This window comes from Talpa europaea (assembly GCF_964194135.1).
Source record: "Talpa europaea genome assembly, chromosome: 8".
Classification (NCBI taxonomy): Eukaryota; Metazoa; Chordata; class Mammalia; order Eulipotyphla; family Talpidae; genus Talpa; species Talpa europaea.
The window spans coordinates 85,550,556-85,567,698 of NC_140075.1; the positions used below are offsets into that span (position 1 = coordinate 85,550,556).

At 42.5% G+C, this 17,143-nt stretch overlaps 1 protein-coding gene across 1 annotated transcript in view; it reads right to left on the minus strand.

The window, feature by feature from the left end:
- Window positions 1-1,756: 1,756 nt before the first annotated feature.
- The window catches only part of ATG14 (autophagy related 14), a gene marked incomplete at both ends in the record, with an annotated part of 32,461 nt that continues 17,074 nt past the window's right edge, over window positions 1,757-17,143 (minus strand). The window contains 5 exons of the mRNA XM_084240420.1: window positions 1,757-2,063; window positions 8,854-8,939; window positions 9,018-9,108; window positions 12,071-12,188; window positions 13,316-13,545. Of these exons, the coding sequence (XP_084096546.1) occupies window positions 1,757-2,063; window positions 8,854-8,939; window positions 9,018-9,108; window positions 12,071-12,188; window positions 13,316-13,545 (832 nt within the window). The remainder of the gene's footprint in view (window positions 2,064-8,853; window positions 8,940-9,017; window positions 9,109-12,070; window positions 12,189-13,315; window positions 13,546-17,143) is intronic.

Consider the following 17,143-nt stretch of genomic DNA (forward strand, 5'->3'; position numbering starts at 1 on the left):
CTTTCTGAGGGTTTGAAGTGCCTGGACAACTCTTACCTCATGGGATTTTAAGTTCAAGTCCACTACACCCACTCTCTGTGAATACAGACTTGAGAGGTACAACACCAGCCCAGACATCAGGAAGCTGAGCACTTAGAACTGATACCAGTTGTATAAAATCCCATGTGGAGAAACAATGTTTCCTCCCTTTGTGGAAAATTCATAGCCTAGGAACTTGGGACTCCTAGATAGGAATACACACCCCCTGCAGCTCTACCCAAAAGTCTACCAAACACTACTTATATCAATAGCAAAAGCTATATAGCACCTCGGATTTGGAGGCAAATTATCAACTATAGTAATTACAGTGAGAAAAGAAGCTAAGGAACAAACCTCCAAATGATTTATCTGAGGTACTATCATGCTAATCACACTAACAAGATATGGTGGTAATGCCTGTTAGGAAATTTTCATAGGATTTCTTTTTGTAATTGTTAACATAGGGTTTTTTTTTCTTTTTTTGCAGGTATTAAAAATAAAAATCTACTTACATATTTGTACATAATGCCTCTCTACAGTTTTCTTGTAAGATTGTCACCAAGAGAATGACACACACTAGCTGAAAATGAGCTGGGTGAGGGAAAATTCTGTCTGCGCTTTCCCTTAGGATAGAGAAGAGTAATATCAGCTATAATGATTGCTCTGCATTTCTGAGCCAAAGTAGTGTCCTTAGAGCAATGGAGACCTCCAGGAAAGAAACAAGCAGGATGCTTTCCCTGGAGGAAAAAAAAAGCAACAAACCTGCACTACTAAATACCTTAGAGAAAACTGGACACAGGAAGGATGACCAGAGGCTCCTCAATGACGTAACCTTTAACCTGTGCCCCAGGAGGCATTTAGCTTACAAAGGAACAACCTCCATAACTTAATTTTCACTCACACACAAAATAAGTTCCAATTTCCAAATGTACATAGTACAGAAGGTAAGAATTCAATAATGTAGATAAGAATGAACTAAATTGTCCTCAGAATACAAGAAAATGGTTTAAAAAATCTCTAGGACATTATTGCAGCGAGGATTTCTTCTGTTCATGGATATGGTCCTAAAGAAAACAAGATCTTAGTTTCTTTGGTGTGTGGGTAGAAAGAAAAACAGGAATGTCCAACATGCTACAACAGAGCAGCACAAATGAATAGTTTCTAATGTAACCCTTCCCCCCAAAAGACCACCCCTTGCAAACAAAACCAAAATCCTTTACCTAAAAGTCAAATATGACCAAATTATAGAGAAATTGGTATTTCATACTGCCCTCTGACTCTCTGTACAAAAAACAGATGGCATAAAAACAAACTCAAATTTTTTTATCTTTCAAGTCCTAATCATCAAGAATCACTTCCCTGTGATTCAACCTCTAAAACCAACATGTTCAGGAACAGCATCACAGGACCAACAAGTAAGCCCGTATCTGCGGGGCCTGTGGCCTGTGAGCAGAGGGAACTCAAAGGAATTTCTGCCTCAACAGAGGTGTCCACGTGCACAAGTCCTTATTCCACCGACAGGTTTGGGGAGAAGAACCACTGATCCCTCTGTTACATCATCGTAAGGATGTTGGCCATCATCCTTGGCCATCTGACAGAAATGCTCGTCTCCCTACTGAAAAAACAAAAGTTTACACTCTCTTTGTTCCAGGCACTATTTAAACTAAACACTTAAAAGTTTACTGGAGCAAGTAGAACTTTCTCGATACAAACGTGGCATGTTTGGGTCCATGCTCCGCTAGCGGTGTCCGGTGTAAGCTTTGAACCAGGAGGTCACTGAGGCTGCGGCGGAGGAGATCATCCCACCGGCACTGCTGCTGGCGATGGGCGGGGACGCCTGGGTGCTCTGGCTCTGGGACACTTCCACGGGCTGGGAGGGGATATCACAAAAGCGGGGGCTCGGCAGGTTCTCCCAGTCCATGCCCAGGTCAGTTTCCTCATCACTTATGTGCTCGTCTCCGCTCTCATCTGATTCTCCAGCGACACCAGTATCCACAAATTCCATGGACTCCTCAAGGTCTGCACGCACTTCAAAGGGTCCTGACCTGTGTGCAGACAGTGATGGCCTCTGTAAGACAACTGCGGTTCTCCCAACACGCGACAGGACATGAGGAGACCCAAACCACCCCCGCGCCCATTGCTGTCCTACCCTGCACCACTACTGCTCCTTAATTGAGTTTCCTTTACCTAAATAGTAACTGCCACCTGAGTCATGACCAAAACTGTGATGCCACGGGTTCCCTCAATTCTCTCTCCTCTAGTTGTGAAGACCCTGGATGGAAAAGAAAACTCATGCATGGAGACTACCCACGCTGGCTCCAAGGATCATTTCCTTTTTTTTTTTTTTTTTAAATATTTATTTATTTATACCAGCACTGGGTACAGTCAGAAGCGCGGGAGGGTGAGAGAATTCACCAGAGCCAGAGCGGGGAGCAGAGCAGGCAGAAGGACCGAAGTACACTGCTGAGGGGAGCAGCGGGCGGCAGGAGAGGTCTGCGCGCCATGTGGGACCCGCCTCCGGTGGCCGGGGAGCAGCCGGGGATCGAACCGGCGCTGCAGAGGCTGCGGGCAGCTTCGCAACCCAGCGCTCAACCGCTGCGCCACCGGGGAGGCCCAGGATCATTTCCTTTTTTAACCACTGCAATCGCTATGCTTTTCACTGAAGCAACTGTGACAGAATCAGTCACTGCATGATGCTGTGGCATGTTAGTGGAACAAGTAGTAAATGGTATCCAGAGAAAACTATAAAGATGCTCTCTGCCTTATGGAAACGCCTCATTATTCGATTCAAGAGAGCTAAGTGAAATGGTTGTATGCAGGTTAGCAAAGCTTCCTTGGGTGGGTGTCAGCAGTACTTCCTGCCCACATTTTAAGATGTCACCACAAAATATTCTAGGGTCACAAAGCATAGAATGACCTACAACTATTTAGAATCTACTCATCTGCAATAGAACATATTTCTGCACTGCATTTCAGGAGAAAATGACTTTTACCTTCCAAAGCTTCAAGCTTCCTAATATCCGCACCTCCAAATCCAATGACTTTTCTCTGGCCTGACTCCCCCCACCTTGGGCCCTTCCCTCCCTGCCACCCGTGATGGCGCCTCAGCAGCACTGTAGAGCTGGCAGCAAAGCCCATATAGGCCGCCTTCACCCTTGCACCCTTTCATGGGCACAGCAGCACCTGCCTCAGGGGACCCAGGCTAGTCCCCACCCACTGTCCCTCCAAGGGCTCTCCCTGCAGCAAGCTATCAGGTAGGACCAAGTGGCTCCAGCAGCTACTATCTGTCTGCTGCTGCCCCAAGATAACGACAAGATGCTTTGGTTCAAATTCCCTGAAATGGCAGGGGTTGACAAAAACAGAAAAGAGAAACAGCCTAGAAGTGCACAGCCTGTCATTTACATCTCTGGGCTAAAACGCTTTGATGGTAGCCGCCTCAAAGCACCTCCCCCAGACTTGCCCCACCCAAATCCTGCAGCGCCATTCTTCCCAGACAACCCCACTTCCCAGCTGGAACACACCAATCATCACTGTTAGCATCTTTGTCCCAGGCACTGCTTTTAGGGCTTCACAGAATTTGTTAAATTGGAAGTGCGCTGCAGGGGTGCCTCCTTGGTGCTCAGGGAGCAACTTACATTCCAAAAACCCCCCCAGACTAGGGACTTCTACATTTACCAGCCCCATCCTGCCCAGAAATCCTGATTTTGAGAAGTGTGAAGGGAGCAGAATGGAGAGAGGTCATCCCCACAAACCAGCCAACCAGTAACCCAGCAACTCAAAGCTTAGCTGTGTGCATCCCCTTTCTGTCTCCTTTAAGGTTCTTCCTGCAGTCATCTCTCTTGTCCCTTTTCCTTGGCAAACAGGTGTGTAGTCCAAAGCTATCTTCCCCATTCTTCTCCATCTAGCTCCATCTCAAACCCAATTCCGCCTGCTGGTGCTCCCTTTGAGGGACTCATCTCAGGTATCTGAGCTGCTGGGACTCCTACCTGATCACCAAACAAGCCCCCTTTCCCCCAAATAGTGTCCCCCAGCTCGGGTCCTCACTGTTCCACTGCCACCTCCTAGCCAGTGTCCTGTTAGCATCTGCCTTACGCCCAGCCTGAGCTTGCCAGAGCTGCCTCAGAGCATTTGCCTACTAAAATTGTTCACAAACAACATCAGAGCCCAAACCCGCCTTTCCAAATACAGGGCTCTCTGCTTCTGTTCTGCTTGGCTTTGTTGTCCAAGGAGCCTCAGCAGTTACCACAGGGTAAGTCTCCCTACTCCCCCAGGCTCCTGGCAGGCCCAGGTCAGCTCTCTGCCATTGCTGCTGCTTTCCTCCTTTGAGCTTGGAAGCTCGGCCTACTTTCTGTCCCTCTTTGATGTGGCCTTATCTATCTTGGGGCCTTCTTGGCATGAGACAGCTTTCGTCCTCAGACCTCCTCTTGAAAGGCTATTCCAGGAGATAAGCAGGAGTAATATGGGGAGAAAATGTCACTTCCACCAGGCAGAGAGCTCCCTGTGGAAGCAGCTGGACCCCCGTTCTCTGCATGGAGTCCTGCTGGGCAAAATCCACTTGGCAGGGAGCAGAATGCTCAGTTAAGAATTTCAAATGAAAAACAAATGGTGGATGACTCCCAAAGTGGCCAGTGGGAATAATTTTGGTGCCAATGAGTAAACCTCTGTTTCTGAGAACTGAGGGAAGCCGCTGGGATGTTTTTCTATTCTATGCTTCTCCCATCACTTACAACTTAGTGTATTATCTGCCTGGCACTCCCTGAGCTACAGACACATCACACAGAATTAACTAGCAAAAGGATTAACTCTTTTTCACTTAATGTCTTTGAGGAGTAAAAATTACAAAAAATCATTTTTGACAGAAAGTACAAAATGTATAGCAAACCCTAATGTACATGATTATCGCTGGACGATTAGCTGTGTTCATGTAGGTGTGATCACAGTAAAGGCTGAATTGAGTAGAATCATCCAGACACTAATCCAGGGGGAAACTGGTGAGAAAGATAACCACATGGTCTGACAGTGTCTCCCCAAAGACTGCTTATTTAGTTACTGCAGTTTAATATAGGAATTACACCATGGAGATTTTGGGAAGATCTTGATTAACATCACCAGTGAGGGACAGATGGCCACAGTGTACCTGCAGGTGTGATATCCAGGGGACACTCCCACTCAGGCAGTGTTTCAGCCTAGAATGTATGACCTGAATCTCATTGCAAGGAAACAAAAGTTCTAATAAAAATACGTGAATGTTGTACAAGACAAAATAGGCTGTGAAAATGTTCCCAATTTAAAGGAGGTTAAAGAGACATCACTAAATGCAACACCAGACTCTAGACTGGATCCTGTACTGAAAGGGAAACAAATGATATAAAGGACACTATCTGGTCCACTGACAACATAAGCATATGGGCAGATTAAATAAAAATATTGTATTACTGCTTGCCTGGCTGATGCTGGTAAGTGTACTATAGTTAAATAAGTATCCTTATTTTTAGGAAATACACATTGACATATTTAAGGTCAAGAGTCATGATGCATTTTATTTTCATAGGATTCAGGAAAAAAATGTGTGTATGTATTTATGGAGACAGATCACATAAGTGATATAAGTGATACAATGAATGGGGTAAAGTATTAACAATAGGTGAATCTGGGTAAAGGATATATGTGTCTGTTGTACTATTTTAATAGTAATTTAATGTAATTTTTCTAAAAGTCTGAATTGAAAAGAAAAAGTTTATGCTGGGTTCAAGATGGTGTCCCCAGTTGAGCTGTTCTCAATGGAAACAGGAAGTCTCAGCCAGGCTGTCAGTAGTCACTGTAAGCCCTGCTTCTGACTGAGGCAGAGGAGACCTCTGATGCCTACCTCCTAACCTTCCGGCTCCCGGCCACGAACGTGGACGTGATCATAGCCTGCAGAGAGGTGTGTGTACTTCTGCAGGGCAGAGCCACCTAAATGGACAGCTGACTAAAGGGCAAATCCATAGACATCTTCAAGCCCTCTAAAGAAATCCACCTCTAGGAGAAGACTGCCTGTTTTCCTAAACCACCAACTCTGGATATCAGCAACCTTTTAAGGAAACCTGTTTGGAATCACATCTCTTTATTCTTGATTGGGGCTAAAAATTTCACTCATTTAAAAATTTCATTCATTTCTTCTCTCTGAACTGCCTGCTTGAATCCTTTGTCTATTTTCCACTAGGTTGTCATCTTTAATGTGTTGACTCAAAAAAGGTGAACGAGGTATCAATTTGTTGTCTGTTATACAGGTTGCAAAACAGATCTGTTGCTTGTCTTTTAATTTTGTTTATGTTATCTTCTACCAGAGACATTGTGAGCTTGTACACAGTAAAATGTGTAACTCCTTTATGGTTTTTTGGGCTTTGTGGCTTGCTCATAATTCCCTCCTTACCCTATGGTTATAAAACACTGTCTTTTCTCATAATAATTTTATAGTTTAAAAAATAGTCTATAGATCATCTAGAACATATTTTTGTATATGGAATGTGGTATGAATCCAACTTTTCCCCTACATGAATACCTAACTGGCCCACCACCGCTGAGCTGCTATGATCTGATGCCACCCCATCACGGATCAGTCCATGCACACCGGGTCTGTTTCTGGACTCTTTATTCTCTTCCTTTAATTGCTCCACCTATCTGCATGCTGACAGTACCCAGTTTTAATGACCTTTATACTATGTTTTAAAAGGGGCCAAGTCCATTCATAATAATTCTTTTTCAAAATTTCTTTGCAGACTGTGCCTTTAGTTCAACTTTGGCATCAGCTTGTTAAAGTTCCACAAAGTATTTGTTGAAATTCTGATCAGCAAAGGGACTTCCCTGCCTCAGGCCTTCTTCCATTCAGTCCCACACAAGTCACACAGTGCCTGGCAGACACTCAAATACACGGCGATGTAATGTACAGTTTCTGTTGGAAGGGACCCTTTCTGCTACACCCTCTACTTGGTTGCTAACAGGTTAAGAAAGCAACTGCTTTCTGAATACTGATCTCGTATCTAGTTACCATTGTGAACTATCATTTCTATTACTTTCTCAGTTTTCTTGGCTAGCTAGTTCAATAATCATACCATCTATAATAATGTCAACTGAGTTTGTTTCTTTCAGTATGACTACACCGTACTTCTCTGTGAAAATGTTCTGTCTCAATTAGGCCTCCAAAGCAACATTCACATAGCAGTGACAGCAGGCTGGTTTATTCCCCACTAGGGGTGATTGCTTCCACTAAAAAGCTACATGAAGTGCTGTTTTCGTTGTAGGTTTACGGTAGTCTTTATAAATAACCTATTTTTAATTTGCTAATAGCTTTTTTTAATTATTAATAGAAACTGAACTTTATTCAATTATTTTCTGGCATTCATCAAGTTGATCTTATGTTTTTTTCTTCTTTAATCTGTTAATGTGATGAAGTAATAATGTTCACTGGTTAGGAGCACGAGTACCTACTGTTTTGGAGTCACAGCCAGTCGTGTGTTGGGACCCTCACTCCACTGTTTTTACTGGGTCTGTGGCCGTGGGCATAAGTTACTTAGCTTAAGCTAAGCCTCAGCTATCCCCCTCTGTAGAGCGAGAGTAAGAATCCTACATAACTTAAGGCATGTATAATGTCTCAGTACAATCATAAAAACAGTATTACTAAATATTAGCTCTTCTCAAAGATATATGTCCTAATGTTGAGCCATTCACAAATGTTGAGCCATTCACAAATGAGGTACAGAGAGCAGCCCTAAAAATCAACACCTTTGAAACTGGGGTGGATTTCTAACTTTGAGTTTTCTGTGTCATGTCAATTAACAGATGGGATATGAACTCGCTCCCTATAAAACGGCACAAAATGCTGGGTATATCTGCAGCTTCTTGGAGCTTTTTTTCTTTTTTTAAAGGAGGGGGGGGCATCTTCCAGAGAAGGTAACTACTGGGAGGAGTAGGAGAAACAGAACAATGGTTAAGGGCAGATCACCACAGGAAGTCCACTGCAATGTGGGGAAAGTGGAGGAAGCTGGACACACTGGCCAGTGCAGGGGACTCTCCTTGGAGTCTTGGTTCCAGAGTCAAAGCACATGGACAATGGGGAGGAAATCCCAAAAGAACTTTTTTAACTTTTATTTTCCTTTGTTCTCTTATAAGAACGCAAAAACATGAATGAAGTCATACCTCTGCAGAAAAGTAGGGACAGACTGCTAAGGGAAAAAGCTAAGCACCCAGAGGAGGGGTGCATGGATGATACTAACGTTAAGTCCCATCTAGGTCACATGTCAATGGGCTCAGTGACTAAGAAGGATGCCACAAACCCATCTGGTTAGTCTCTTTTGTTACTGACTCTGATTTTTAAGTTAGTATATCTCAAACCAGTTCACATCATCAATTTCTAACACCCACTATCTCCAGCAAACTGTGGCAAGGCTGACTCATTCAGTGGCAAAAGAAAACTGTGAAGAACTGTTGGTGGGAGGGAAAGAACAGGCACCACAGAACAATGCACCAGGCATAGGAGATACCGACAGGGCTAGAGAAGCAACAGCCACGATTCAAAGAAACAGCTTTGGTCTTCCCCCGGGACAGCTGTATTCTTCTATTCTGTTTTAGATGTAAGGAATATGTGATGTGAATTTTCTCTGAGAACTGATTATGTAAGGACCATAAAGTTCAAATATGATTATCTACTGCTTCCTGCTCTACAGGGTTGCATTATTTTTGTCGTTGTGGGGAGAGTTTGGAGCTGGCAACAGATTCCTGCAATCTGCCAACATTTGAAAGGCCAGTTAAAGTATCACACTACCACCAGTCACTGAAGAGGAACAAAGTCCTTCTTACCTGCCCAGGTGCTCCGAGCTCGGGCTGACTAGGTACAGGAGATTCCTGAGGGTATGCAGTGGTTGTAACTGATCTAGATTTACATGCTAGGAAAAGCAAAGAATTGATTAATATCTTCAACCAAGCAACAAAACAAAAATGAATTCACAGTCTGTTTTCCATACCTGAGAAAAGCAAAGATAGAGAATATTTGTGTTCAGTTTCTTCACTGCTCGAGTAAATTTCTGTCGGCTGAGATTTTCCCCACAAAATTCACTGCAACAGAAACACACAATTTGTAGTGTGGTGCTATTCTGAGGAAATTCTATGTTGAAATGTTCATTCCCAAGAGTGTGCTTCACACTGCAGTTCCATAGAAAACATACCCTGTGTCCTTTAACTCAAAATTGTTCCCAGATACTAAGAATGCACTACTGCCCTCATGGACAGCAACTTTACTATATTTATAAAAATTACAAATGCATGTATTTTTTGGACCAACAATTGCCACTTCTGAAAATTTATTCTACACAAATACTTGCACACCAGTGAAATGAGTGTAAGTTTATTCATTGAAGCAACAACAGGAGACAAGAAAGATCTTGGAACATTATACAAAGGCAATCTCCAACTGTCCACCTCAGGCAGAATGCCAGCACACAAAGCCCCCTACCCCTATACCCCTATCTTCCCTGTGGCCCTCACTCCCCAGGGCAGGGGCTCACCATTCTTTCTGCTGCAGCCTCCTTTCCTAGAGACCCCCCTGGCTTGCTCCCTTCCTCCCTTAGATGCCCTGGGGGTCACATTCCTGCTGTTCAAACACAGCAAGCCCTTCCCTGCCCTATACCTCTCCTCACCTGCTTCAACATTCTCCACAGCACAGTGTTCACCATTTGCTGCACTGTTTACATGTTGATGATCTACCCCTCCATTAAAATGTAGTGCCAAGGTGGCAGAAATTACGCTTTTTTCACCACTATACCCGCAGCCCCCATTCCTAGAACAGTAATTGTTAAATAAAAACTTTAAAAGCAAAAGAATGAAACAAGACTACTACCTCATAACATACACAAAAGCCAACTCATAATGGATAAAAGACCTGAATCTAAGATTTGAAACAATAAAATATATAGAACATAACACTCAATGACATATGTCTCAGAAACATCTTTGAAGTCTCATCCCCTAAAGCAAAGAAAATGAAGGAGAAGATAAACAGTTGGGACTACATCAAACTAAAATGCTTCCATACAGCAAAGAGACAGTAACCAAAATGAAGAGACACCCTACAGATTGGGAGAAAATATTTGCACTCCATATGACTGATAAGGGACTTACATCAAAGCTCTACAAAGAGCTTACACAACACAACTAAAACAAAATAAACCACCCAGTCAAAAGTTGGGCAGAAGAGCTTAAAAAAAAGGACACTTCTCCAAAGAGGAAATGCAAATGGCCAACAGGCATAAGAAAAAAAAAAAAAAATGCTCAACATCACTTTGTGATCAAGGAAATACAAATCAAAAAATCAGAATCACTATGAGATTCCACCTTACATCAGTTAAGAATGGCCCACATTTAAAAAACTGACAACAAATGCTGATGAGGATGTAAAGGAAGATGCTTACACTGCAAGTGGAAATGCTAAACTGGTCCATCCACTAAGGAAGGCTGTGTGGAGGACCCTCAAACTATTAAAAATGGATCTACCAGCAATTCCATTCCTAGAAAATTACCCAAAGGATACAAAAATATTAATTCAAAAGGAAATCTGCACTCCTATGTTCAGATAGGAGCAGCACTATTTATAATAGCTAAGATATGGAAACAACCTAATTGCCCAAAAACAGATGACTGGATCAAGATGATGTGGTACATATACACAATGGAATACTACTCAGCAATTAAAAAAGATAAACTTATGCCATTCACAGCAATATAGATGGAGCTGGAATGGACTGTGCTCAGTGAAATAAGTCAGAAGGAAAAAGAAAAGTATTGAATGGTTGCACTTATAGGAGAAAATCAGGGAAACCCAAAAAAAGAAAAAAAAAAGACAAAACTAGCAGTCAAACTATAAATCAGAGACATACAGTAGGGAATGGGGAGTGAGAGGGATCAAAATGGGAGACTATGGTGATGGTTCATAGGTGGGTTTGGTAGTGGGAATTTTATGGGGACTACAACTGAAAGGAGAAATCAAACATTATACAAAAATGAACAACGATGTTAAAAAACAAATATAATTTTAAAAAAAGCAAGATGCAAAACACTTTAGTATAGCATACCTTTGGGGTATGCTATTTATATATTATTGACATAAGGGACTTACATCAAAGCTCTACAAAGAGCTTACACAACACAACTAAAACAAAATAAACAACCCAGTCAAAAGATGGGCAGAAGAGCTAAAAAAAAGGACACTTCTCCAAAGAGGAAATGCAAATGGCCAACAGGCATAAGGAAAAAAAAAAAACAAACAAAAAACGCTCAACATCACTTTGTAATCAAGTGATGTCAATAATACTATTTATATTTGTTTGAAAGGGAAGGCTAATTGGAGGGGAGTAGGAAAGTCTTGATAGAAACTGGGTAGACTATAAATCTTTGCAATTTTTAAAAAATTTCATAGATCGGGCCTCCCTGGTGGCGCAAGGGGTTAAGCACCACACTATGAAGCAATCCGCAGCCTCTGCAGCACGAGTTCGATCCCCGGCCACCAGGAAGCAACCCACATGGCACAGCAGACCTCTCCTGACTCGCCCACTGCTCCCCTCAGCAGTGTATTTCAGTTAGTCTGCCTGTTCTGTTCCCCACTCTTCTGGTGAATCCTCTCACCCCCATCTCTGGCCTGTACCCCAGCTCTTGTATGCATAAATGAATAAATCTTTAAAAAAAAATTTTCATAGCTCATGTATTGTATTAAAAAATATATATCAAATATTCAAGTGCTACAATTTACTCAGTTCATATGCATGAACACAGCCTCTATATACCCTGGGGTTTTTTCCTTCTATTCTCTGTGGTCTTCTAAAAGATTTCATGTGCAGTTGTTAAGATAATGGAACAAAGCTGCATATGAGGCTTTTGAAGTTAATGTTGAAAACAATATTCCATGGTCAGACTTTCTGTCTTGATAATACTTACATCCGTGGTTTTGGTTTAACTAGAAAAAATAAGACCACCATCGGAACGTGAGGTCCAGGCTAAAATGACATCACCCCCTTCCATTACTTGCCTGTTGCACAGCTTTTTAGGAAGATTTATGTCGAGTATATGGGACAAAATGTTGACGAGCTGAGTGGCATAGCACAAGGCAGCACTGATCGTGTAGGCGGGGTTATTGTGCTCCATGTCTAGTGCATAAAAACAACAGACATACACAAAACTTTAATTTCAAGAAAAAGTTATGATCCTTGATTTTATCATTTTAATTTTATTGATAATTATTCATGACTGTTTTTATTCTTTACTAATACAAGGTCCATGGCCAGAAATTGTTTGTTTATAAACATTATGTTTTTTGCTGAATGAAATGTAACCTAATAAGTAAATGAGCCAGGCAGAACTAAAACCAAAGTCTAAATGGTTTGGCCCCAACAATGTATTGTCAGAACAACTAATGCCTGACTTAAACATCACCTCCTCGGAGAGGTGCCCAAATGCCCGTGGCAGCATCCTTCCTCTGTGGCCTGCCCGTGACACTGCCAGTTCCTTCCATAGCACACACTCAGGGTGGCCAAGAGCCTCTACAGTCTCAGTGACATCACCTCTGTATCACCAGTACCCAGCACTGTGTATGACATAAGCACATACTCACTAAGTACCTGCTAAATGACTAAGTGAAAAATCCTTTTCCACAAAGAGAAAATACAGGGGTTTTCTGTTGGTTATTTTGATCCTTATTTAGGACTGCTAAGCAAGCTTTATGCAAAGGTAGATATTAAAAATGGGACCCAACATGGCAAATACACTGCTATACATAAAGCAATATTAACCCCAAAGGGTGAAACAGCTAAGAGATTCAGGTTTTCAATCTATCAAATGATGAATGGACAAGCAAAACATGGTATTATGCACAAATGGAATATTCTTTAATCAGAAGAAGGAATGAAATGCTGATACATGCTGTAAGGGGTAAAAATCCTAAAAACCTTATTGTAAATGAAATAAGCCAGACACAAAAGACCATGTTGTCTGATTCCATTTGTATGGAATATCCCAAACAGCAAATCTAGAGATAGAAAACAGATTAATGGTTGCCGAGGGCTGGGAGGAGGGCAGGGATGGAGAGCAATTGCTTCATGCTGTGGAGTTTCCCTTTGGGGAGATGAAAAGGTTTTGGCACTAGAGAGGTAGTGGTTGCACAACGCTGTGAATGTCCTAAATGCCACTAAACTGTCCATTTGGTCATGTAAATTTTACCTCAATTAAAAAGTATATATAAATCATAAAAATTTTCAAAGACAATTTTGCTTCTCACCAGGCCCCTGAGTGGTTTTCTTCTCTTCCACCCAATTGTAGTAGGCAGAGTAGTCCCCATTGTTAGGAAGGCTGATCCAAGTCCCGGTAATGCTGATGCTGGTGTCCCCGTTGTGGTCGTCACAGACCCATCTCCCAGACAGGTAGGTTGTCCTCCGGGCTTCGGCGAGCTTGCTCACAGTGCTGGAGCTCATGGCACTATCACTCTCTGAAGACACATCTGCGGGATCTCTAAAAATCAGAAGTTGCACATGTTTTAATGAGAACAGTTTTGTAAAGGGCACACAATACACATGACAGGTACCTACATCACTGGAAAGACACACATAGGGCTAGGAATTTAACTGGAACAGAGAGATAACTGCTATCAGAGAAGAAGTTCAAACCAGCTGAAGCACAGAAACCTCTTCCAGTATGAAGAAGGTAAAACCATGAGCTAGTGTCTCAAGTTAGTTGGTTTCAAAACTAAAACCAAATTTGGTTAAAAAAAATTTTTTTAAGATTTATTTATGCATGCAAGAACTGGGGTACAGGCCAAAGGTGCGGGGGGTGAGAGGTTCACCAGAGACATAGTGGGGAACAGAACAGGCAGACTAACTGAAACACACTGCTGAGGGGAGCAACTGAAACACACTGCTGAGGGGGCAAGACAAGAGAGGTCTGCTGTGCCATGTGGGTAGTTCCCTGGCTGGCAGGTGATCGAACTTCTGCTGCAGAGGCTATGGATAGCTTCACAATGCTGTGCTTAATGCCTTGTGCCACTAGGGAGACCCTGGTTAAAATTTTTGAGGACTCCAAAGAGCTTTGTTGTTTGTGGGTTAAATCTATTGATACCTACCTCTCCTGTCTCACCTGCTACTCCCCTCAGCAGTGTTTTCAGTCAATCCACTCCCCTGTCTTGGTGAATCCTCTCACCCCTCCACCCCAGCTTTTGTATGCATAAAGAAAATAAACCTTAAAAAAAATTTATTGATACTTAGTGTATTAGAAATTTTTTTTTCTTTTTTAAAGATTTGTTTATTTATTTATACAAGCACTGGGTACAGTCAGAGTGTGGGAGGGTGAGAGAATTCACCAGAGCCAGAGCGGGGAGCAGAGCAGGCAGAAGGACCGAAGTACACTGCTGAGGGGAGCAGCAGGCGGCAGGAGAGGTCTGTGCGCCATGTGGGACCTTCCTCCGGTGGCCGGGGAGCAGCCGGGGATCGAACTGGCGCTGCAGAGGCTGTGGGCAGCTTCACAACCCAGCGCTCAACCACTGCACCACCGGGGAGGCCCCGACACTTAGTGTATTAGAAATTAAAACCGAAAAATTTTAATGATTCATTTGAAAATAACAAATTCATTACATGTGTTTAACACATTTTTAGGAAAAAAATTGTAATTTTCAAAACAAAAAAATAGTGAAGTGTTGCACTGTTTACATTCTTGAGACTTTTAGTTGTTCCGTCAAGTAAGGAGAGATCCATGAGCAAAAGCAGTTAGTTTTACTTGTGACACAGTCACTTGAGTGCTTTCCCTCGTGCCAATCACGGTATTCCAATCTTCAGCGAAAGTGCTTTCTGCTTTCCAACTTCCATTTTATCATAAGGTATATTTAAAAGATGCATATTTAAGGGTAAGATTTAATACATTTACATAAAATTGATAATTTCTTCTGCTTGACCAAGTACATTCTTGGTATGAAACTGGCTTTTTGTTTGCTTGAAGCGCAAATACAGGGTGGACTACATGACTACCATTACAGTTTGATCTCACTGCCTTGAAACATGGTGGTGTCAGCCCACCATGGCTTTTAAGCCAGCAGTACAATGTCACCACAGTGAAAAAAGAAAGTGTATTATTATAAAAATAGATCAGTGGACAGGTCCCTCGAGAGAGTCTTGGGGACCCACAAATGTCCATGGACCATACTTTAGGAACTGCTGGCTTAAAGAGTGGGTTGGGAGTCCACCACGAGAAGTCACAAATGCATGGCAGGGGAAGGACACAGTTGTTTGGAGAACAAGGATGTGCAGTGTGGTTGTGTGCTGGATGTCCAGGAGACGGTGCTGGTAAAGCAGGGGGAAGCTGGCAGACTGGGAAGGGTCTTCTGTTCTCTTTGACCAGATAGTCTAAATCCTTTTCCCTTCTATGACAACATACATGTAAAGTAACTCCTGTTAGCTGTTATGTATAAGACAAGAGTATTATGACCAATTCCAAATTGTAATTCTACTTCCTTCTCCCACTCGAGGAAGTTTGAGAAATGTGACCAAAGAAAGAATCTTCTATAGAAACAATTTCAAAACTATCAAATACACTGAGAATATGTAATGATATATACCAACAGAAAAGATTTAAATAGTACAGGTACAAAGGAGAGCTTTTTTCCTCCATGATTTCTGATCTACTATTTCATATATATATGCATATATGAAAGTTTTCTTAAATTTTCATTTTGAAAAAAATATTTCAGCCTTACAGGAAAGGTGTAAGAATATTAAAGTGTACACACTTCACCCAACTTTCCCAAATTCTTCATTCAGGAAAATATAACGATCAAAATCAGGTAATTAATACTGCCATGACACTATTAACTAGTGTATAGACCTTCCTCAATTTTCTCCAATTGTCCTGTTTTAGGCCTTTTAGGTTCTAGGATTCAGTCCTGGATCATACTCTGTTACTTGCTTGTCAGTCTCCTTAGTCCCCTGAAATTTGGAACAGGGTCGAAGTCTCTGTTTACTGTAACATGTTTTGACCTTGAGATTCTGACCCATCAGGATTTAACTTGGCATAATGTTTGTGTTTTGTCAGCATTTTCCTCCCCCAAAGGCCTGGCTAGCTGCCTTTATACCAATTTTTGGGTAACTCAACTTTCCCCCACTTACCCACAGTGCCATTTTATTGTCTATTTTGAACTTCCTATACTCCTCCATCTTGATTCTGCTCTTTTATTTGCCAACTACTCCCAGTGAGAAATGTCTTGTTAAGAGTCAGAGAGCAGGTTTCAAACCAGAAGCACTGATCAGACTTGTAGGCTTTCAGAAAGCCAAGTCTGGTAACAGACAAAAGCACAGACTGAAATAGAGGTAGCAAAGAATAGTTACACTGCTACCAGTGCTCCACTGACTGTCAAATTCCAGGGAAAGGTGCCAGAAAGTGAGAGCAACCACAAAAGATAGGAAAATCCTCAACAGGAACAGGCTGGTGGTCATGAGAAAGCTAACAAAATTTCAGTGGTAGTTTCCAAACCTGGCTGATGACCGCTAGGTATCATCTGGAAAAGTTTAAATTAAAGTATTAAAGATACGGGCCTCCCCGGTGGCGCAGCGGTTGAGCGCTGGGTTACGAAGCTGCCCGCAGCCTCTGCGGCGCCGGTTCGATCCCCGGCTGCTCCCCGGCCACCTGAGGAGGGTCCCACATGGCGCGCAGCCCTCTCCTGCCGCCCGCTGCTCCCCTCAGCAGTGTACTTCGGTCCTTCTGCCTGCTCTGCTCCCCGCTCTGGCTCTGGTGAATTCTCTCACCCTCCCGCGCTTCTGACTGTACCCAGTGCATGTGTAAACAGAACAAACAAACAAACAAACAAAAAAATAAATAAAGTATTAAAGATAGACTGGGTGGTTGGAGGTATTTTCTCCAAAGCCTGTTATTTTCCAAAGCTACTCAGTGGCTCTACGAAACAGGCAGATAGGGAACCGCTATCTAGTCCACCCACTGACTCCTGGGGGTAACTCTGTATTACAGTCTGACTGAACTCAGTGTCCAGTGCTCAACAGCAGTTCATTTCTAGGAAAAGGCTAAGTCAACACATCGTGCCTACTATGTAAGAAACCCTGAGCACCAAGTG